General features: G+C 43.5%; 1 protein-coding gene across 1 annotated transcript; it reads right to left on the minus strand.

The window, feature by feature from the left end:
- Positions 1-1462: 1462 nt before the first annotated feature.
- Positions 1463-22338, minus strand: LOC114434502 (capping protein, Arp2/3 and myosin-I linker protein 3-like). Its single transcript, XM_028403800.1, has 40 exons — positions 22115-22338; positions 19654-19748; positions 16984-17034; positions 16822-16881; positions 15863-15984; positions 15622-15716; positions 15251-15321; positions 15049-15122; positions 14893-14968; positions 14727-14815; positions 14423-14517; positions 14166-14252; positions 13597-13706; positions 13392-13469; positions 13202-13278; positions 12524-12628; positions 12312-12381; positions 11926-12007; positions 11704-11800; positions 11412-11466; positions 10863-11035; positions 10684-10752; positions 10193-10286; positions 9851-9949; positions 9649-9768; positions 9426-9539; positions 9179-9354; positions 8971-9058; positions 8589-8708; positions 7009-7075; positions 6585-6772; positions 6222-6301; positions 4558-4731; positions 3882-4080; positions 3106-3799; positions 2918-3024; positions 2699-2825; positions 2375-2446; positions 2112-2219; positions 1463-1899 (listed from the first exon to the last, which is right to left on the minus strand). The coding sequence occupies exons 1-40, from the start codon at positions 22170-22172 to the stop codon at positions 1859-1861; spliced, it is 4557 nt and encodes a 1518-aa protein (XP_028259601.1). The 5' UTR covers positions 22173-22338; the 3' UTR covers positions 1463-1858.
- Between the last annotated feature and the right edge of the window lie 1473 nt (positions 22339-23811).

Genomic DNA, 23811 nt, shown 5'->3' on the forward strand with positions numbered 1-23811 from the left:
ACTCGGTGGAAAAAGAGCCTTTTGATTTTCATCTGAGCAAACTGCAAGAAAAAAAAAGATTTCTTCACTGCACGGCTGTATTCTAACTCATATCTGACTCATTACAGCATCTTTAGGAAATAAAAGGTCAGAACACGGTTGCTAATGACAACCTGTGAGACTGCCTCTCTACTTAAACCATGTGTGTGTGTGTCTAAAGCCCAGTGGTTGGCTCATTTGTAGGGATCAGTCGCCCCCTGCTGTTTCACATTCTTTGACTTGTGAATATATGAAGTTGCCATGACAACCACAGGGGGGGCATTTTCAGAGTCAGGAAGTAAATTTAGCATCCACCTGTAATCATGGCAATCAAACCAGGCAGTCAGATCTGTGGTGCTGTAAAACCTTTAGCTAGAACCTTAGTTCCTGGCTGGACAGATTAATCAGTTTCCTTTGTAGTGTGAATAAATAAAGATAGTTTTACTAATTGGCAACAATCTACATGTAATAAAAATGGCCACTTGTGGCAGCAGAAACAAGGCTGAAACATGACGTTTGATGTTGGGACCTGATGCGTAGTAGAGCATTTAAAGCTGTTTGTTACTACCAGCTTCTCAGGGAAATCTGGCGCCATAGTTAGTATAGTAGGATTATTAGCTGGTTATTTCATTGGTGCATAGTCTGTGCACACAGAGGTTATTCACTGTTAATATGTGCTGTGGCTGAAAATGATGAGAATGAACCAAAAATATTGTGGGTTGTTGAGATATTAATGCTATGTTGGCAAAATCAAGTTTGTTTTTGAAATGTCGAGGTCCATCCATGAATGATTTTATATTATTATGAAATTGATTTCATAATATGAGTTTCATCCTGTAGATGGGGCAGCTGGCACTGGCGTGAGAGGCAGTGTACACTCTGGGCAGGGTTTCGGTCCAATCACAGAGCTAACAGAGATACACACCACCGTTTCTTTGTCTAGCCACAGTATTACCAGGTAATCCAATCAGAATATGAGTACAATCTCACAAACACATTTGATAGTTGTTTTTAGTCAGTGTGTCGGTCAGCTTGTGAATGTGTGAGGAAATATTAAAACCACTATGCGTGGTTGCGATCATTAGTGGCCCTTCAGAGTGTGTGAAGCTTTACACAGGTGACTGGAATACAACCGCAGCCTGTGACATACAAGTACACATCCTATTTGTAATCAAATATGAATTATATAATTGTATAACGTCATATTATTTAGCCTCACAGAAAAGAAATGTGTCCTTCATATAGTAATAAAATGCAGCCACAACAGGTCATAGCTGTTTTTTTCTTAGTGTTTTATTCATATAGTGAGGGTGCTCATACATAATATTTATTTATTTTTCTATAAAATATATCACCTTTCAGTTCCTGAAAGCAAAACTAGATATAAATCATCAAGTTTCATTTGATTTAGAGCAACTCATCTTCAAGTGTCAACCAAGGCAGTCAACTGTATCAGCAGTCAAAAATGCATTTGCAGTTAAGAAATCACATTCTAATAAAGATTTTTTTTTTTTGTTCTTCTTCTGTCTAGCGAAGCCACAACGCTGAGGCACTCGGCCCATCGTCCACTGACACACACGACAATGATCATTTGGGTTTTCTAAAGTAGCAAATACTGTTAAAATACTGTAGCCACAAAAAGAGTTGAGCATGAAAAGCAAAGACAGGAAACTCAGTCAGGGTGACAAGGCAGGAAAGTGACATTAAAGTGTGAACGGAAGTGGCCGATGCTTTATGATATCAATGTTCGGCTCTACCATCCGTGCTCTTTGTTAGATGAAATGCTCCATAGTTGTCATGGCAACTTGCACTGGACAGCAGTGGGTGAAATTCTCTGGCTTCACAACAGCTCGCTATGGCCAGGTGCTGAGTTGATGGTGTCTGCAAGAAGCAACCAAAAAAAACTGTATTTGATTAAAAGTAGAAAGTGTTAAGCTGTTAGCTACAGACACAACACTCTGAAAACAGGAAATTCACATACGACATACTGTCATACACAGGAATGTAGCCGCTGTATTAAGTTTTTAGTAATGCTTGAGGAGCTTTTTGTAACACACAAACACACACATAAATAAAAACAGAGAGACATGTACCAGACAGGTCCAGAGACTTATTTCTGTTTTTGGGTAGTCTAGGTTTTTTCACAGGGGGTTTGCGATTTGGGGGCTTCTCAACGTTATTAGGGCTTTCCCTGTCAGTGCCTGAGGTCAGCGAGGGCAGGAGACACAAATCAACAGTTAGATCCAGACGCTTTACACACAGAACAACAAAACACATATTCCATTCAAAAATATTTGCATTCTAACTTCCTGTCCTGTTGGGCGTAATGAATGATGAATAATAACACTGATTGTACCTGCGTCACAGGACATTGCCTTTCTGTTTCTCTGTGGTTTCACTGGCGCCTGCGGTCTCATCCCTTCCTCACCTGAAAAACAAGTGTGTCATATTATGGAATTATTTCTTATTTTGCCAATGTGTCTGCACATTCACATGGCCCTGTTTACACACAGCATGTATATACAGCAACGCCAGCAAAAAGAAAAAAAACAGACAAGAAGAAAAGGATGCAGAAGGTAGAGGAGGATAGGAAATAAGATAAGGGAGAAGAAATAATATAGAAAATGAGAAGGAAGAGATATTTGAGTTAATGCCTGAACCTGCTCATCGGTGTAGGTACCTTGACTTGCAGCCCTGTCTGGCAGCCCATGTATCGGCCTGTTAACAGGAGGCGGCACAGGAGGAGGCGGTAAGTTCCTCTCATTGGCTGATTCTTTTGAAAACGTCACATACGAGGAGGTCTTTGGCTGGGTGTCATAGAACAGGAAAGACAGCATCAGATATTCAATTCTACATTTATTTTACTACTACAGAGCGGCTAAGGATTGAAATGTCATACCTTTTCAGGTATGGGAGGAGGCTGACCCTCGGAGTCTCGTCTTTTTTCTCTCTCTTTCTTTTCTGTCTTTCCAGGATCCTTCTCTGTATCAGCTTCCTCCTCTGTACCTACAGATGAATGAGAAGTGATTGGCAGGCTTGGGACAAATATTAAAACTCTTTGCGAGTAAAAATCTAGCAGTGTAGTACCTGGCAGAGCATCTGAGCTCTCAAGTCTGTGTCTCTGCCTCAGCTTGGACAGGTTGGGTTTGCTGCTTTGTGGCGGGGGATCAGGTTTTGATGCACAGGGAGCTGCCCGACCACTCCTCCAACCCTCTGTCAAACCTCCCCCTGCATCAGGACATGTGTGTCTGTCTCCCAGTGTGTCCTGCTGATGCCAGTCTGTGGCTGCAGCCTCTGGGCTTCTCAGAGGATCTGCTTCCTGTTTTGGTGAGGGTGTCCTGTCCGACGGATATGGAGGCAGTGGCCTTTGAGCTAAATGAAGTGCCTGGACTTGTCTGTCCATCTTTTTTCCTGGATGTCTGCTCTCTGTCCACTGATTGTCCACCTGTGTGTCTGACGGTCTGTTCTCCGACCACGATCTGTCTATCTGTCTGCCACCCATCCACTGTCTTTCTATTTTTCTGTCAATCTGCCGCTGGGTGTGTCTGTCAACGGTCCACTGTTTGTCCATGGGTCTGCTGGGAAGTCTGCTTTCTGTCCAGTACCTGTCAGGAGTTCTTTCCTGAAGTCTGTCATCAAAGCGCTGTCTCTCTGCGTCGCTCTGCCGTTGCTCCAGCCACTGCTTGTCTGCCTGCAGCACCTCTGTTGTCCTCAGTTTGTCGTCAGCCCAGTATTTGTCTTTGTCCCCTGGCTGTTCAAACACAGCATCGCCTTCAGATTTCTGATGAAACAAAAACAAAGTCCACAAATCATAAAGGCTTTCAGCGCAAACACATAACAGCAGTGGGTCATGCTGTCCATACCTCTCTGGGAGAATAAAAGGGGTATTTGCTTCCTCCCATGCCTGGGTGAGGGATGCCCGGCACTGGTGGCGGACTCAAAGCGAGAACGCTCTTCCCCTGCTGATCATTTATTTTCCCATCAGTCCCCTCACTGGGAGATCCAGCTCTGCCTGCTGACCTTGGAGGCTGAAGGAGAGTGTATACATTCTCCAACGCTGTCCTAAATATTGAAAGGCATGAGGACGATATTTCCACATAGTTATGACTGAAATGTAGCACGATTTGAGCAGAAAAGTAATTAGGAAGTATCACTTTTCTCAGATAAACTCCGATATCTTGCTATCCTAATCTGTATTTGACATGCAGCGTGTTCATTTCTAATCACTTGGCTGACTGTTGGATGCAGAATTGGAGCCACCGGCTGTCATCTACATCTGTGTACACACTCTGGTATCAGGCTGCCTGTGCTCTGGCAGCTAACAGCCATTTTTCATATCAACAAAGAAATGAGGGAGATTTGAAATGATATTTGTCAGAGTATTTATGGGGTTCAGTTCTGCTGACTGTCCTTATGAGAACCAGGAAGAGATAATAGTAGAGATAGAGTATGCTATAGAAGAAAAAAAGGAATGAGAATAATGAATATTTTTGCTGTTATCTGGTGCATCACATGGTGTGTGTGTGTAAATATACAAACCCTGTAGGTGCCGTAGCAACAGTGTAACACCCGTCTCCATAGACCTCTGCTTCAGACTGGACCCCCTGATTGGACAGAGTTTGGTTGCGGTTTTTACGGAAACCGAAGATAGCCAGCATGTTTCTCCTCTTCTTCCTCCTCAGAGAATGCGCTTTGTGCAGAGAGGAAAGCTGACTGAAAGAATGAGAGGTCGGATGTCACACACTCAATCCAGTCCAGCACAATCAACACCTCTGGTAGGATGCCACTGAATTCATCAGAGCCATCTAGGTTGGCTGTTTGAGTTTGAGTGTTGCTAGGCAGCATAACTTGCGCCACAATGATTTATCTAAAGTGCACTTTTTTATATTAGAAATGTAATCATAGTCAAGCACTGACTTAACCTCAGCAGCTGCAGTGTGGACGGGAGCAACATTAGTCTGATAAGCCACGGCCACTGTTGCTGAATTCAGTCGTGCCAAAAGAAAGGCTCACAAAACATCTGTGAAACTGCTGATTCTGCATGTTTTGGCTCATTAATTCCAAATCATGTTACAATGCTGCAGTTAACCAACGACACATTTAACAAAATCACAAACAGCCTACAGCGTGTCTTCTCATCTGCTTTAAAGAGCCAGGTCCAGCTCCACCAATCATCAAAAAGTGACAAAGATTATGTATGAATTGAACACCGAAGTTTGGCGCGAATAAATCCTCAAGCAGCTAGCAGGACTAGCCGAACAAGTCAAACCCTTTGCCAATGAGACTACGGTACTTCAAAGTCAGACAACACACTGGTGAGGGAAACACAGCCTTCATGAATTATGGAATTTATAAACCCAAGCATGAGCCAATTAAAACAACAGCTCAGTTAAGATATGAGAACACTTGTGCTGTCAGAACTCAGCAGAGTCCACAAGGGACGAGAAAGACTCCTCAATTTATGTGCTCTGAAATCTGTTTGTTATGGTTTATGTAAAGATTGTGTGGTTGAGATTATACGAAGTGAAGACTTGTTAAAGTTTAATTTGGAAATAAAAATGTATTCACTTAAGAATGAATCACTGACACAGAGGTCAGTAACAAGAAAACACACAAGACACTAATCTGGCCTTTACCAAACAACAGAATAAAATGCCAGCATTTCATAACAGAACCACCCTTGTTAATAATAATAATTAAAACCAGACCGGCACTGTAATTTTTACACTCAACACACATTTATGTGATCATAAGATGTAAGGAGGAATGTGTTTTTATGGAGCTTATCATTTGGGGATGAATAAAATAACAAACACAAAATTAAGACACTAAAATTAGAGTAACATTACATCCGAAAGACGGTGTACATACTGAACTGACAGCACCTGCATCCCTCTGGTAAAGTTTAAAAGTGTGATTTTAATTTCCAAATATGTTTCTACCTATAAAATCCACTGCCACAGTCTCTTTCTGGCTTTTATCATAATACAGCCACTGATCTGAAACAGATCTTCCATTGACTAAAGGAGAGTTTTCAAATCTGCAAAGTCTCTGGGTTAATTATCAAAGCACACTGAAATAAAGACATAGGTAGTGCCTGCCAAGTAGGAGCTCAATACATCCTACTGTATGTGTAGGAAAATAGCAGCCATTTAAGCAATTGGGACAGGCAGTGAGAAGATGTAAAACTGTGACGTGTTTACCTGTCAGGGAGCACTCTTTTTGTGTAGAAATCTGGGAGTCCATCATCCAGAGGGCTTATTCCTCCATTTTCACTGCAGTGCTACATGTGCACACACACAGACACACACACAAAGCCTTCTTAGAGAGGTCAGTGTAGTGGGCTTCATTTGTAAATGTTATGTATGCAATAAAACAAATGGATTACACTGCCTTCATTGAGATGACATAATCCAATTGCAGCCATGCACTTTATATAGATTACTTTTGACAAAGACAGCAGTTAGTGCCAGCAGGCACAAACACCAGGAATTAATAGGTACAGTCAATCAAAAGAACTAGTATATCGCATGTGTTAAAATGTGCTGTGATCAGGTCTGCCTTACAGTCTCAGCAGGGATGTGCGCTCCCCTGTGCCTCCGTGGAGGCCTCGGCCGAACCCGTGTCACGTGGTGGAGAGGCAGACCCTGCGTGGGCAGCTCTGACAGGCCCTCCCAGGATGCCGAACGGGACAGTGGCGATGAGTAGGATGGCACAGAGGGGGGTGGAGAGGAACTGGAGTCATCACACAGGCCTCAAAGCAGAAAAGAGTGACAAAAGGAATTTAGAAGGGAAACCAGCTGAGAAGGAACTGTCAGCCTGCATCTGATATTAGATACACTGACTCAGGTTGTTTGTGTCATTAATGGACTTCTCAGATGAAGAAATGGGGAAAGGGAAGAAAACACACTAATGGAGCTGTGGGAGAGACAGGATGGGGTCAGCGCTAGACAGGAAAGAATAGATAAGAGGATATACAGCAGGACTCACTCAGCCTAGTGGAGACGGGTCGTATTCGTCTTGTTCTAGAGCTCCGCTTCTTAATGGCTATTGTGTCCTGGGAGAAAAGGAAAAAAAAAAATTATCAGTCTTGTTTTAGGGCAATCAGTGCTTTTGTTAGTAGAGTTTAAATCAATGCACTCATTTTAGACAACACAATGTTGAGCAAAGGCTGTGCCGATTACAAGCAAAGGCTTACAGATCAGACATGTAAAAACAGGCAGTGCATGATAACAAAACAACAAAAGTGGGACATTCACAGAGGAGATGAATCACTGAAAATATATCCCAGCAACATCTTGATGGAGTTTCATGGATGTAATAATGTACCTAGCTGCGCAGGAGAAAGTGAAAGTATCTTTATATTTTCAGCCTAACAAACAAAAATGTTTGAAATTCCTTGGAGGTTTTAATGAGACATGAAGACTAGAGATACTGAGGTGGTATGACAGAACCGACGGTGATGAAAAAGGTCTCGGGCATATGGCAGATTGTTGAAATAATGTCAGGGCAACAATTTACTCCTGCAGTTTTGCCTGCTGTCTTGTAAATATTGAGCTGCTCTTTTATCGTGTCAAAATATAGCTGCTGTGTGTTTTTTCAGGTTTACATTTGGCTGATGTTTGGGCTTGGTTTTTCATTTTTTAGTTGACAAAGAATATAGAATTTGTGCTGGTATAAATGTATAAAAACATCCTGTGCTGTGGTTCACTGAGGAAGGGGAGGCTGTAATTTACTGTAATGAACAAACAGAGAAACAGCAGGCAACACACAACTCATTTAAAGACAAGAAGGGAGAAGGAAGGAAATGAGTCTGTCTGGTTAACTGTTTATGGGCACAAAGACAACAATATATATTCTACAGCATGAGTACAGCTACTAACAATCATCATATGGTGTATGATAAGAGAGTCAGAAGTCACCAAGAAACTGTACAGAAATGAGTATTTAATCATAATTAATCTATTAGCTGTTCTGCAATGAGTGCAAATTATGAAGTATGAACAAAATAAAAATGAAAAATAACATATTTTGGCACTTTTAGCTCCAGCCTCTCTATGATCTGGTTCCCAGAAACAAACCATCTGACACCTCAGGTCAGATAGGACTAATATATAAAGCAAAATAGCACCATTACAAAGTTTTAGTGAACCTACACAAACATATTATGTATTATATTAAATCACACTGGTGTCCCATGTCCTGTCCTGTCCAACAGTAGCAGGATTTCTGTTTAATACGCCTCCCACAGTAATAAATACAGGCCGTTAGAGATGTAGACACTGTGCTTCAGTCACTGCAGTAAAAGGTATAGAACATAACTGAATTGACAATCATCCTTCAAGTATCGTGTAAGTGTCTCCGGTGAAGGGTAGGAGCCTTTGAAAAATATTTGACCTTTAACTGTTGTGTTCCTGTCTGGAAAGTCTGTGTAGTGTTTTAAATGCCAAAACCCAGAAGAACAAGCCTTCATTCCTGCATGTTCTTGTAGAGCAAAAGTATTTTTATTTATTTTTTCAAATATTGCTTTGATCCAGGAAAACACATATCTGTATGTCTGTAATACTCACTATGCTGGTGCTGAGCTCTTCGTCTGTGATGTCCAGAGAGTCCCTGTGCCTGTTAAACCTCCAACCTGTCCCGTCTTCACACGTACCGTCCCAGCATTTAAGATGAGACACCTGTCGGGTCTGAGTCAGACAGTGAATTTTAAACCTTCAGACACACTTTCTCTCTCAATCAGTGTCACTTCCACACGCATTTACAGACTATTTCCTGCAAAGATCACTTTTTTTTGGAAAAAAAGAACTTTAACAGGGCTAAAATTGTGAGGACTGAGAACGGCAGTCTAACTCCTCGCTGAAAATTTTTAACAATTTGTTACAGAAAATCTACACAGTCAAAGATTTCCTGTCATGAATAGTTGCTCCCTGCAAGTAAGTTTGTATTTACCAGGGTCTTATGGGTGGCGTAGAGCTCCTGTAGGATTTGGTCCACGATGGAGTTGGTGAGATATGAAACCACTGACAGCTTTACCTCTCTGCAGAATATTGGGTTAGAGGCAAAGGAGACGGACAGGAAGAGGTTTAGTAAAAAGTGAGAGCAAATCAATATGCCACTTATCAAATTCAGACTTAGAGCTGAGGCTTCCTCCTCTTACTCTAGAGCTCTGTGAATATCTTGTGCTGCTCTCTCCATCAGGGCGGTGCGGATGGAAGAGCGAGGGATGGACACACGCTCGGAGACAGATGAGAGCGTAGGGCTTAATCGCTCTGCCGCAGAAGAAGATAAAGGACAGAGCTCGTGGCAGAGAGACACCATCGAATCAACGATCACCTGCAATGGATGCCAGTCATCAATAATGCCGTCATCACTTGTGGAGTCAGAAATGAGGCCGTTAGATCTACCTGCAGCTCCTTGTCAGCAGCTTTGGCAAGTTCACCAGCTAGAGAGTCCAGTTTCTGCCGCACTGGCCCATCCACAGACAGCACATGAGCCAGCTCACACAGTGACGGGTACAGCTTGAAGTGCCAGAGAGAGAGAGAGAGAGAGAGAGAGAGAGAGAGAGGATTCATTCAAACTCGGTGTGACAGCAATGCAAATACTAAGTTCGTATATTGCATCACTCACAGCGCGAGAGTTCCTGGCCTCTTTGAGCACTTGTTTAGCAGCTTGAATGTCCTCCATCTCTCCGATGCCACGTAACAAACACACCTGCTGCTGGACGCGCACACACAGGCGCTCCATCACCTTGGAAACAGACAGGTGGGGGAGTGTTCCGGGCGCTAACAGTCATATAAAAAAGAGTCATAATTATACAGACAAGCACTACCTGTTCAGCAGTGCTGGTGACCAGGCCCTGGTGCAGCCGCAGAGCCTGTCTCTGAGAGAAGCGCTGGGTCTGGTTGTTCCTCACCAGGGCACGCTGGATCTGTGCAGCACAAGGCAGCAAAACACTGAGAGGACTTACACAAAATATGAGGTGATAATGCAAAAGGCAGACTGCAGTTGAGGGAAAGAGGGTTTAGTCTTATAATGTGAATTCATCATTTGGTAGAGCCGCTGTGGAATGGTACAGAATTCTTCAGTGCTTGGGTTTTTCTAAAGGTTGTTAAGGTTTTTGAAATGATCAGTTCAAAAGACAAAGTCAGAGATGGAAACTGTAACAACCCACCTTGGTCAGTGCCTGCTCTGTCCTCTCAGGGGCGCTGCGGTACGCCTGGCTGATGTCACTTAGGGGTAGAGGCATGTACTGCAAGGTGAAATTACTGATAAAGGAAAGAAGGGAGAAGAACAGCGGGAAAGGTCGAGTTACTGAAGGAGACAGTGGTGGACTAAAAAGAGAAATTTAAGTGGGTTACAGATTCCAGGGTTGGTTTAGGTTAATATCCCCACTGGACAGAGCTGATCCCAAAATGTTCTTCCTGTGCCATGCAACGAGTGAGTAATACTTTGATCTGTGCAACCATGTCATCCTTAGCCCAAAGCTAAGTCTGGACCATTTAAGATAGCAAAGTGGAAAGCAACAATTTCAGCGTGGTTAAATGTTCAAAAATAGAAGGTAACACGGTTTCTTAAAATCTGCAGATGCATAAGATATCCTCATTTTTATTGACAAGATTCCTCATATACACAAAACACATGATGACGTTTTAATGCTCTTACTGTTCAAGTGCTCGGGCCACATCGAGAAATCCTGCTGCGGAGGTGTTGTTGCGATCCCATGTCACACTCCTGCAGGGCAAGGTCGTGAGTGGCACAGAGTTCAAACCTCCATACAGAGTCACTGCAAAAGCTGCACAAACACAGAAATGATTCCTAATTCTCAACTTTCTTTCCATCACCTGAGAGTGGTGTTGATCTGCAGGGCTTTGCTCAGCATCTTGGCTCCAATGTCATCCATGTTGTTCCCACTCAGGTCCACTTTTCTCAGGCAGGTGTTACTCCCCAGGGCGTTGACCAGCACGGCGCCCCGAGAGCGCAGGCGTGAGTCAGACAGGGACAGAGACTGCAGGGCCTGGAGAGGCAGAAACAAACATAAAAAAATCATGTGTTAAATTGTCAATGTGTGTGTGTGTGTTTGAAATACGAAGAGGGTGCGCCAGGCGGATAAAGTGCAGTGGTGAAATTTACTGCATGGTAATGTGACAGCTCGCCAACATGACTTCACATGCTGTATGCATGAATTATTTACAATATGTGTGTGTGCAGTGATATTGACACTGTGCCCGCATACAGCGTTAACAGAGGAACAGTGATTATTGATAATACACTAAGACATGGGAAGTGAAATATTAGGAAAAAAATATCTTTTCTTCTAAAATCGTAAGGCTTTACAGTGTTTTCATCATTCCACTACATCAGCAGTATGTTTGGATATTTTCATCACTCACACATTCCTCTTCCTGTATGAGCTGAACCAGCTTCTGCAAGACTTCATCCAGAACCCTGCAGTCAGACGTGGAGACAAACACAGACGAGCCTGGATGAGCTGGTGCGAGTCATTTCCTGCTGCTAGTCGGGAGCAGTAGCCGCTTATAAAAACAGTAGTAAAGTCACAGTCGTGTTTATTCGAGCTGGCATATGCAGCGTATGCTTGCTTTTTTTTTAAACCACACACAAGCAAATATAGTGCATCCATAAATAACTGTAGTGAAGCCTGATGCAGAGCAGCACCAGCAGCACCTGTTTTTGATGTTGAAGTTCTTTCCCAGATGAAGGTGTTTGAGGGAGGGGTGTCTGGAGAGGGCTGGCAGCACTGTGAGCAAGTCTGCATCCAGGCCTGTCAACACATGCACAGACAGAGCGCAACATGGCATGATCCATTAGCAGCCCCACTCAAACCTCTCCCACCCAAGGACAAAAAGTCACAGTCACAGTGGGATGTGTTGCAGTGTGCCGCTGTACCGTTGTCGGAGATATCCAGAGTGCCGATGGAGGAGACTCTGGGGAAGAATTCCTGGATTACAGCAGCTCCTGCAGACCTTAGCTGGAGAGAGAGAGAGAGAAAAGAAAAAATCCAACATGTGCACACACATGAATCAGAGTGATTTTAGCTTCAGTCTTTGGGGATTTGTTCTATTTTTCCACAATGGGGCAAATTTATGGATGTTTTTCTTTATGTCTCTGCAAGCAGTCTGAAGTTTGTTGAACAGTGAGCTGTGCTTGTGATCTGCTCCGTGGTAGACACTTCATGCTACACAGCCCTTTGTTTTGGTTTGCTTGGTGTTCTTATACTTTATACAACACAGAGTACATAATATTCTGCTGCAGCTGTGAAGATGAGCGCCTACCTCGCAGCCACTGATGTCCAGATGAAGGTCATTGATGTGGGGATTGGAGGTTAACCCTGTCAGAAGAGCTCTAAGGAGACAGAGGAGAACAGAGAGATGTGACCGACAAAGAAAAAGGCAACGAGATGCCTGTGCATATGCTTTACTGTGTAGGAGTTAAGATAAAAAGGGAGCTGATGTGGATGGAGAATTAGAAGCGAGCTGGTGGGTACCTCAGAACATCAGGGGGCAGCTTCATAGAGGCCAGGTTGACGTGAGTGAGGCTGAAGGCTGAGCTGAAGAACTGACGGAACAATGGCAGCGTGTCCTTCACTTTCCTGTTAGTTCAAAAAAAAGAGAGAGAGAAAAAAAACATGCGATCAAAGAGAGGAGATGTCGGGGTGAGGAGATAATACAGAGAGTGGGCCGGGATGAGGCGGGCCACACACAGGTGATAAAGTCACGCTGTTATACATAGTGGATAAATATGCGTGCAGCGCAGCATGTGGAGTACTGACGCTGAATGAGAAATATGAGTGAATATTGCTTTGGTGTAAGGGGGGGGGGGGGGGGGCGAGCGGGGTCAAATGATAGATAGCTCAGCTTAAATATTCATGAGTCTTATCTATGCAGACAGCACAGACACTTCTGGTTTTTAACGGCAGTAGACACACCCACAGAGAGGAAACACAATGTTCCACTGATTCCCACAAAGCTCATTTCTGATTTTCCATTAAGCAAGAGATGAAGATAATGACTGGCAAAAAAAACGAAAGACGGAAAGAAACAGAGGGAGGGAATAACGCAAGAGGAAAGGTGAAGCTTCAAAAAATGAAATAAAGACCATATCTTCCCAGATTTGGAAGTGGAGCTGCCTTTATTGTTTAGGTAATCTTAAAGATATGACTAACCTGTGGGAGAAAGAATTTTTGGAAAGATTCAGAAAGGAGAGATCAGCGCAACACCCCCTCAGAAGAGCCCCAAATAGCTGCATGAGACACAGGGTGGAAACAGTTAATCTGGGCTGAGGACACACAGGGAGAAATATATTTCTTTTAATGCAAACATGTGATCATATGGAGCCCTTAATTAAACACTCACAGAGTCAACACAGCAGTCTGTGCCTGACAGATCCAAGTGGACCAGGCAGTTGGGCTGAGATAAAAACAGATACAAGTTCTGCAATAAAAAAAAAAACAGAAAGCCAGGAGAAGAGAGGCATCATATTAGGCTGGGGAAACAACAGTGGTGTATAAATGGAGCAGTGTGTGTTTTTTTCTTTTCCAGATGGGTTGCTCTGTCTGACCGAGGCATCCTCTCCCGAGAGGACCCCAGGGTTCTTGCTCAGGTCCAGGTGCAGGAGGGAGTTGGAGTACTCATCGCTCGAACACAGAGCCTGAGAGAGAGACACCACTCCTGAGAGAGAGAGAGAGCCGAGTGCAGATGGATAAAACAAAAAAAGCAGAGATGGGAGAAAGGGTGTACAATATTAAAAAAAGAGAGAGAACACTCTCCAAACATTTTGTGTTCTTACATTATTCATAAACATCTCAGCGGATGTTATAGGAAGCAGTTCAATGTAATATTTAAATTCTCCACTGGATACACCGTAAGATGAGACAGTAACAGGAGGCACACTGCCTGCAGGGCAGCGCAAGACATCATAAGTCAATATAGAGCCGTAGTGGGGCCAAACATGAAACCAAGCCCTTCAGGGGAGAATTATCCGGAACTCTGAGGGTTTTTATATGCTCTCACCCACAGTTTGATCCAACCCCAGCTGTGGGAGCTGCATGTAAGTCGGTTTTACATGTTGGTATATCTTAATCACACCTTCTTGACTCAGTGAATGGATCAGAAGCAGGAAGTCCGTACCTTTGGAGGTGAGAGAGGTCTTGGAGAGGTTGAGGAGGCGGAGGCCCTTGCTGAGGCGGCAGACCTGCTGGATTAGGTTGGACACACCTGTGGCATACACACAAAAGATATCAAAACTGAGATGAGGTAGGACATAAACTGTGGATGAAAATGGATCTACAGAGGGTCTTTATACTGTTTCCAATTTATTTTACCTTGAATTAAGTGAAAAAATTTAAAACTAGAAGACCAGAGGAGAAGCTGATGTCTGGTGATACCTTGGTTATCCAGTGAGTTGTGGGCCAAGTTGAGTGAGTGGATGACAGAAGCAGGATTCTCTGAGAGAGCGGCTGACATCTTCTGTGGAAAGTCTCTGTAACAGAGACATTAAGGCTGCAATAGCTATCAATAATACATATTAGCTTATAACAGAAAAGTGACCATCATAAGTCCTGAGAGGCACAGAAGAGATTTTCCTTTTTGTCTGACTATTATTACAAAAATACAGATGCTGATAATCAGTCATGTATTTGTTGCATCACTGTCACAGTGTAGTGCCACAATAAAAGAATTCAAACTTACGACTTTAACCCAGCGTTTTCCAGAGTGATCTCTTCAAGGCTGGAGGATTTGCTGACCGTGTGCAGGACCTGCTCAGTGACCTCTGACCCCTAAGATAAAGAAAATCAATCTTTTTGTCTGTTTTTCTGTTTGATTCAGTGATGCGTCATACATGCAGCAAGCTTACAATGCGCAGGTCTTTGCAGTACAGTTTAGTGAACCAGGTGTTGTACGCCATTGATGCGACAATCACTGCCAAATCCCTGAAAAAGATCAAAACGAGATAAATACTGACAGCCTTGTGTTTGTAAGTAATCATGTTCAACCGCCCTTCGTCTCTCACCTACTCTCCAGGTGGCTGAAGTCCAGCAGGTTAAACTCTCGGTTGTCCTGGGAGTGATAGATGGTGTCCACATCCTAGGAGCAACATTAGTCATGAGCCTATTTGCTGCGGTATATGACCCCCCCCCCCTTTTTGTGCACAGTGTTATATGTAACACTCAAAGGCTCTCACAGCGACACAGGCACAGTCCCTCAGCTCTTACCCACTGCACTTCCTCCTTGCAGCTGATGCCATTATAGTCGCACAGAGCAGCGTAGGTCTCTGAGAAGCCTCCTGAGAGAGGAGAGGGAGAAGGGAATGAGATGATGCGAACAGCTGCTTCCTTCAGTGATAAAGGGAGACAAAAGAGAGGGAAATGCACAGAGCAACATTTGTCCAAATTATCAGTCTTTTATTTGTGAGACAGTGCTAAAAAAGAACATCTGGGATGCCATTTGTGAAGTGTGTGTGCCAACTTCCTCTTGAGTTTGCCAGGTGCTGAACATGCGGTCATATCTGTGTGTGTGACTGCACTGAGCATGCATGTGTGCATATTCCCACGTTTGATGATAACGTCTCTTTTTTTTTTTTTACCACAAGCCCTCTGGGTTTCCACTGAAGTCTCTGAGCTGGGTGAATACTTCCTGCTGCCCTCAGAAAGGTCACTGTCTGAATGACAGATGGAAGGGCTGCAGACATAAAACAAACACAGACACTGTAAGCAAACATTCATCTTTGGATAATTGTGTAAATAAAGGTCATTCTTCTTTAAACTTGAGGATTATTCACCACTGCACAGACAGTTTGTTCAGATCATTTCTGGCGGGACACTTACGCAAAAATGGAGTTGTTGAATATTCGAGACAGAGCGAAATTAATATGGCTGACCACATGATTGAGGTGTTCACGAGACTCAAACCTCAGGGAGTAACTGGACTTGTCAGTGTCGATAATAACCTGCACAGAAAGTGGAAGTGGATGAAAATGACTGTGGACAGGGAGGCAGTTTAATCTTAAATGTCAGTTTTTAGATTTTTCTCCTTCCTTCTGTATGTTTATCTGCTTACGTGCATGGTCAATACTGCGTATGATGCTAAATAGTGGGGCATAAACATAAGGCACTTCATCGTTCCATCATCTTTTCCAGCTCGACTATTTCTGCTAACTGAACTTACATCCAGGATCATGTTATGCGAGCTTACCATGACATGATCCTGTTAGAACATTTTTTAACATGTGATGGTTTGTAAATGTCAGCATATCTGTGGGGAAACTATATATTTTAATGCACTTCACGTTGCATCACACTGTGGGGCTAGCAGCATTGCAAGCCAGCTCCTTTTCTTAGATGTAGGACCATGACCTGACTGGAGATAAAATCTGTCAGAACCATAACAGCGCATACACCTTATGAGTTACTAAATTCCTATAGTGAAAAAAGAACATTGTTAATCTCACAAAGCAAGGAAGAATAAAAAATGTAGACCAAGCCTCATTTTACTAAAAATGAAAATAAAAACATATAATCCCCCCCCTTCCTGAGCCATCCTAATACCATAATATTTTTGTACAGTCTCTAAGCAGTTTACCTTGATGCAATCACATCAACAACTGAAGAGAAGCATGTAAGCACTGACTGTTGCTGTGGCTGTTTTAATCAATGCTTTAAACGCTTTTGTCCTGCCTTGAAGGCCAAAGAGATGTAACCACTCCTTATACAACTGTACCGAGACACTTAGTTCTAGCAGTGAAGTGCAGTGCATGCAGAGTTCAGTGCTAATGCGAAAAATTCACCTGGTGTTCTGGGTGAGAATTTAAAGCTCGAATCTCCAAGAAGTTGAATGTGGTCTCTACCTGTTGTCAAAGAAACAGTCGACAGAGTAAAATTTTCAGCTGGCATAGAGAAGTGAAACAGCCTCACACCGTGCAGTAACTTGAGAGAGCGGTAAGAAGTACCTTAGCGGGAATCTTTGGCGCCAGGAAATAGAGACGCCATGTAGTGAGGACCTAAAAGAAAAACAAAAAAAAAACACAAAATTGAATCAAGATTGTGGAAAAGTTCACTGCACAGTCACAATCCCCATGGGGAAGGAAATGGTCCCTGGAGTTTCCATGGTAATGATGAGAGGGAATATTCATGTATTGATCGAGCTAAAAGCCCTCGATGTCAGAGACACATGGTCTAACATTAGCATCCCTTAATACAGGCTGAGATATGGTGACATGTTGCAACGCTTTAATCACAGTCTCACAGAGACCAGATATAATTTCATTAGCTTACATTACTGCTGCTGTGGGCAAACATGAAAGTGGCTCATATATTTAATATCAGACACACAGTGTGCCTTCGGGCTCAATGAGCAATTCTTCTGGTCATTTACCATCTTCTCATGTATTTAATGTGAGGACTGGACTAAAAGACATATGTCTCTACCCTTTTTTGTCCAAGAATCACTTCATGATCTTCATGCTTGTGATGCCAAACTTGCTTTCTTTCACTACCCTGCTGTATCTTGCTGCGTGTAATGTGAGGTGTGTGGCATCATTTTTACTTATACAATACAAAGTTGATGGGAGTTTGGATGTGACCGGCAAACTTATTTGTGCATCTCCATCCAAACAGCACACGCAGCATTTCTGTGCCTGCACCCACTTCCATTTCCGACATGAAAACATTTGTGTCATGCAGCTCCTGGGTAAACCTCGTTCTGCCCCGGATTCTTGGTCCCGGTGAGCTGCAGTTTATCTTTTCATTGCAAACACACTCCGCGTCTCTTCATCAAGACAAACAAAGAGCAGTGATTTTTTTTTTTGCCATTTTGCTGTTCTTCACCAACCCCTGAGTAGTGCCCTCTGCTCTTTTTCTTCTCCTCTTCTGCTCCGTCGCTCCCAATCATTTACTCCATTCTCTTCATTCTGGCCCTGCTAAAACACTCCCCGAGGATGCAGCCCCACCACCCCAACCCACACAACCCCATGTGTCTCTCCCCAGTGAAAAGCAGTAATTAAATTACAGCTCTTCTACTCACACTGTCGTGCGTGTGTGCGTTTCCGAGAGAGGAGCTTGACACAGGCCTGTCTGAAGCACACATTGACAGCCTCTTACACCCACACAGCAAGTGAGGTGTCTAAAATGCAGTCATTCAAAATTCAAAATGTGCATATGAGACAGAGAGAGAGAGAGAGAGAAGAAGATTGGTGCTTCACTTCAAAGACTGTCTGAGGGAGTTGATTAGAAAGACCAGATTGTATCACATTACAGTGATGAGTCTGGGTCACGGGTGGTAGTTTAGAGTGTGTACAAGTAAACAGGAGTAAATCATGCTGATGCAGCAGGAAAGACAGAGAGAGAGAGAGAGGCCACATGCACACCCTGCTTATTGTGGCATATAATTATGCAGGAGTGCTGCTATAGGACGGATATTCTAACCATGTTTTGTTTGGTAAAAACCATCATCTAACCTGTAGTGACAGCGCAAAACCACAATCACACCCTCAAACAAGCTTCCACTCATCCATCTAGCAGCCCTGAGCTATCAGTGAAATATGAACATAAAACCAGAACACATTTAAGCTCCTCACTCCGCCTGCAAACGCTAACGCAGTACGTTTGATCAAAATCCAATCTATTTTTCCGTCTTCTCTGTGCACCCAGCAGGAGAGAGCCCTTTTTGGTTTCCAGTTCAGCTCTTAAGAGGAAGCCATAAATGACACATGGATTGGAAGCAGATTATTGGAAAGATGTTTCTGGCAGATAGACATATCAAAGTGTCTTAATATCAAAGGGTGTACATGCAGAAACTCTCCTAACTGCCCGTCCTCACCACACGATGAATCATTAAAGCAATCATTGAGTGGAAGCGCTGCTCTGCTGAGGAGAAGGAGCCTTTTGCGAAAGCTCATTCGCTCATCGGGGGATTGCAGGAGTCTTTTAAACAGTGTAAAAAACACTGATTTTACTGCAGTTGGACGGTAAGATGTATTATACTATGCATATACAGACATTCCGTTTAGTTGCTGCACTTAAAGAGCACTCAATCAATTAAACCTGCTCTGTGTGTGTGTGTGTGGATGAGCTCCAGCATCCGTTATGTGCACCTACTGAGGAAGCACACATCCAAGGTCCAGTTCTGGTCCACAGTGAAAGAGCTGATTGCCCCAGATTTCATTCAGATAGCTAGATCAAATTCAGATTTTATATCTCTGTCCCATATTCTCTGATGAAAGCACCCCAGAATCAAAGGCTGTGAGCTATCCACCCCCCCCCCCCCCAATGCTTCCACAGACACAGAGGAATCCACAGCCACTCCCACAGACACTGCACTATCCAAGATTCAACCTGCCAAGCCATCAACAACAGAGGGGCAGTATGTCGAAAGGCGGTTAGCGAGTGACCACAAAAAGCACGACATTTGTTCTCGCTTTTAAAATGGTGAGAATGTTCTGAATGTTCTGCCTCTGCTGTCATGGAGATCAACACTGTGAGAGAGACTCATTATTGCTCCAGAGGAAGTCAGCATCAAAGAGGCTGTACATACATGATGCATGCACCGGGCTGTTAATGTAGTAAGGGTTATGTTCTCGCCCATTAAAACAGCCCAGAAGAGACAGAAAACAGAAACTTACCAGAACCCTGTCCTCTGTTTTGCCATTTTTGGTGTCAAGCTTGATGCCCCGAATGAACTTTATAGATGACTTATCAATAATCTTCTTGATGCTTTCTGTGGGTCAAAACAATAAAATACAAGTATTCTTAGACATTTAAAGGATCAAATCAGAATTTTAACTGCTTAGATATTTGATTGCGTTTCTATTATTTAGGCAGGAGTAAATTCATCACAGAATAAAGCATGTGTTTTTGTCTGATAAGAACAGTATATCTGCACTGTCAGCACTGTTACACTGTCTAACCATAACATTGGTTTGACGGACATAAAATGAGACATAATGTTCACTGTACAGGATGGATTCAAGGACCTCATGTCTTCACATGCTGGTTTTTATACAATTGAAACTCCCTGAGGGGATACAGTATGGTTATCGAGGGCTGAAATATGCAAAAATACAGAAAGAGCATGGTCACTTAACATAAGATCACTACAAGAATCAACAACCCTGAAAATTGTGCAGGCAGGCCTGCCTTTATTTATTAAAAGGATACATGGAGCTTGCCATTTAAGCAGCTCTGATGTGGCATTTCAGATGATAAACTAATCAAGTGAAGTAAATGACTATAAATAAGCTACAAACATCTGCATGTGAGGCTGAAGCAAAAACACTGGGAAGTTACTACGTTTCATGGAAAAATAAAATGTAATATTATTATTTTAAATACTGACTCACATACACTATCATCCTGATGGTTCACAATATGTTCCAGCGACATTTTCTTCCTCACAGGAGCAACATGACACATCCAAGCATCAGTATCCATGATTCATGCAACTGCTCCCGTCAAACAGCATCACTGTCAGGGCTGTGACCCCCTGACTTGTATACAGCACATGACCTGGCCACCGCACCAGCATCTTACTCATAGGGTGGGAACATGCAGCACTGACACCCAGCTATCACAGACAGCTAATAGCTATACAGCAAGAATTGCATGATTCAATGTCCCAGCTGCTATGGCTGCACAGCACCCGACTGACGAGTTTATGAGGAAATCGATACTGAAGCTGGACAGTGGGATTTGGAGTTGATACAGTCACAGCAGGCAGTGAAGCAAACATTGTTAGCCAGATGCTTATATGTGTTTTCAAGATGACATAAGTCTTAGTAAAACAAAGTTTAGGAGAAAGATGTGCTCCTGGCAGAAACATAGACTCTGACGTCAAGACAGCATCATGACGTGAGAATAAGAGGAAACAGTATGGGCATATAATCTGCAAAAATCCACTGCTGTCTTTGTACAGGAAGTATTATGTTTATGTACTTTATCTGCCATATATAAACACTATTGATCATCAGCTTAACCTATTGCTGTTCATGCTCTGAAGCACAGAAAAGACTTGTGAGTCCTTTTTGTGATAAAATAGTACTTTTTACATTTTTTACAATACATTTTTCGCAGGACTATTTTATAAAAAATACTGTACAAAAAATAATGCAAGACCATCCTGAAGTCTCTTTCAGGTGACCTTGTGCAGGCCCGCAGGCCACCAGGTGCTCCTCCTGTCAGTCAGCGCAGGCAGGGCTGGAGTAGGCGGTGCAGGAACCCGGCAGGTGACTGAATGGAGAGGCAGGGATTCCACTGGATTAATCATCACAGTGCGCCTAATAGAGCCATTAGGAGTAATTAACGCAGCAGTACAGCCCCTGCTACCCTGAGCATGTGTGCAGCCGGTGCATGTGCCAGTGCGTTGCGCGCGCGCGGTGCGGTGACTTTGACATGTGTAAGCTGTTGCTGTTTGAGGAAAAAAAGCGAATAAATATTTGTGCATTCTGTCGCCCTGTTAGGTTTGACTAGCTCATGCATTTTATGTTGGCAGTAGATCCAGTGAACATCTGCCTTTACCAGCCCCCCACCCCCCCTTCACTTTTGCACGCACGCGCGCACACACTCGCGCGCAGTCGCTATAACGCTTTGGCTGCAGAAAATACACACACACACACGCAAAGATATCAGGCACTACTGAGGGTTCAGGGTGAGATGAAGAGGAAACATTGTGAGATGGGCGTGTTGCTATAAAACGTGCAGGGAACAAATTGATATGAGCAGGATACACACCGTGATTTCCACAACGCCCCTTTTCCTCTCTGGCCTAAGGCTGGGGTTTATATACCTGATCCTCACACAGGGGCAGACCTACAGCAAGGTATATTCCTCTGCACTGTAAATAATTCATCAGCACCTCAACTGATTCACATGCACTGAGAAAGAAAAGGGGCGCCCCGGAAAGCTCCGGGACAACATGCAAAGGTGTAGTTCATGACAATCATCCAATGCGTCTGCTCGGTTGCAGCCTCCAGCAGCCGCGCGGAGGAAAAGCATCCCGAGCATGACCGCACACGCGCCCGGGGCCACCGCGGGTACATCGCGCGAAAAGACGCGGAGCGACATAACCAAGCAGCAGCCTTCACCTACCTGTGATATCCTTGTTCACACTCACAAAACCAGAGGCAGTGATCTCTTTAGAAGCCATGTCTGTTCCTCTCTCCTATGGCCACCCCTCCTCCTATTCCTCTCCTCCACCTCCTTCCCACACACACACTCCCTCTCTCTCTCTTTCAGTAATGAACAGAAAGGATGCTCTCTCTCCCAGGCATTCCAGCAGAGCATCCGACTACCCGACGCGCTTCCTGGAAGAAGCTCCGTGGATGCTCTGGGGCTGGATGCTGGAGCGACCAGAGGTGGAGGGAGGGACATGGAGGAGAAGGAGGAGGATGAGGAGGAGGGGGCGGGGATCACTGAGGGATAATGAGGCGGATGTACCTGTGAGAGCAGAGCACAAGTTAGAAATTCACAGTAAAGACTACAACTAAGCTGAGAGCACAATTGTAAACTTAAAAGCCTCACATTAGTTAGGAAACATTGGACATATCCTTAAACACAGAAAACTGAATAAATAACGAAATAATACGTGACCCAATAAATACAGAATATTTATTATAGTCAATAATAAGTAAGCAAGACTAAAAAAAATCCACAAACAGGTGGTCAGTGTTTTTAACAATTGTTTCAGTCGTTCATCCACGAGGCTGGAGGTTAATAAGTAAAATGTTTGCATAATTATGGGTGTGACCACTGTGAGCGACGGGTGGGTGTAGGCACATAGAGCCAGCTTCCTGCTTCTGCAACTGCCCACCCACTTCAGCACCCCCTCTTTGTCTGCATTGGGAGTTTAGGTAGACTTGGCCATGTTGGTGACGATCAGATCAGACTCATCAGAAACCTCTGTGTGATATCACAGACTTTCTTCTCATAGTTACACACAGTCCTGTCCCCAAGCATCAGATTTTACATGCACTATTTTCACATGACCACATGAGGGTGCAAGCTATGGTTGTTTAATGACTGTCACAATGCGACCACTGCTGTTTTTCTGGTATGAGGTCAGTGTGAGTCCAGGTTGCAGCTGAGGTTAATTGAAATGACAATAGCTTTCAAGACATTTCATTTAAAATCACAAATACAAGCCTACTGGAAAGAAAGATGGGTCAGGAGATCAGCAAAGTTATTAGAGTTTATCCTCTGGGAACTATGAACATCTGCAGAAAATTGCATCTCAGTCCCTCCTGTTGATATTTGTGTCACCAGACGAAACATCTAGGGATCACAAGAATCATTTGGATTCATCCTTTGGGCATTGTGGGTCTCCATACCAAAGTTTGTCCATCCCATATTTGTTAAGATATTTCAGTCAGGTCCAAATGCAGCCCTGTGCCGCAGGCTGGCAACAAAACTAATAGACTCGGGGATGAGAGTCCCCTCAACTAATTTACCAAAACTTTATCTAACTGGAACTGACTGGATTAAACAGTAAAAAGTGAAAGGCTCCGAAAAGAGAAAAGGAAGCTACACATCCAGCAAATAAAGAAAAAGGGATAGAAACAGAGCTAGAGTCACAGCTAGAGAGAAACTCTACAAGTCCAGATCCCTGCTTCAGCCTTCTGAGTTGCATTTAAGAACATTTATTGGGCCTTTTTTTCCTCTTTTGTTAAACACGTTTCCACTAATGGCACATACAGAGCTGTTCTTTGTAGAACTCAGCATCTTGAACATCCAGAAAGTGGTCCACTGTGGCACAAGTGTCATCATCACTGTGGTCATGGTAACCTCCC

Source organism: Parambassis ranga, chromosome 4 (assembly GCF_900634625.1).
Source record: "Parambassis ranga chromosome 4, fParRan2.1, whole genome shotgun sequence".
In the NCBI taxonomy this organism is placed as follows: domain Eukaryota; kingdom Metazoa; phylum Chordata; class Actinopteri; family Ambassidae; genus Parambassis; species Parambassis ranga.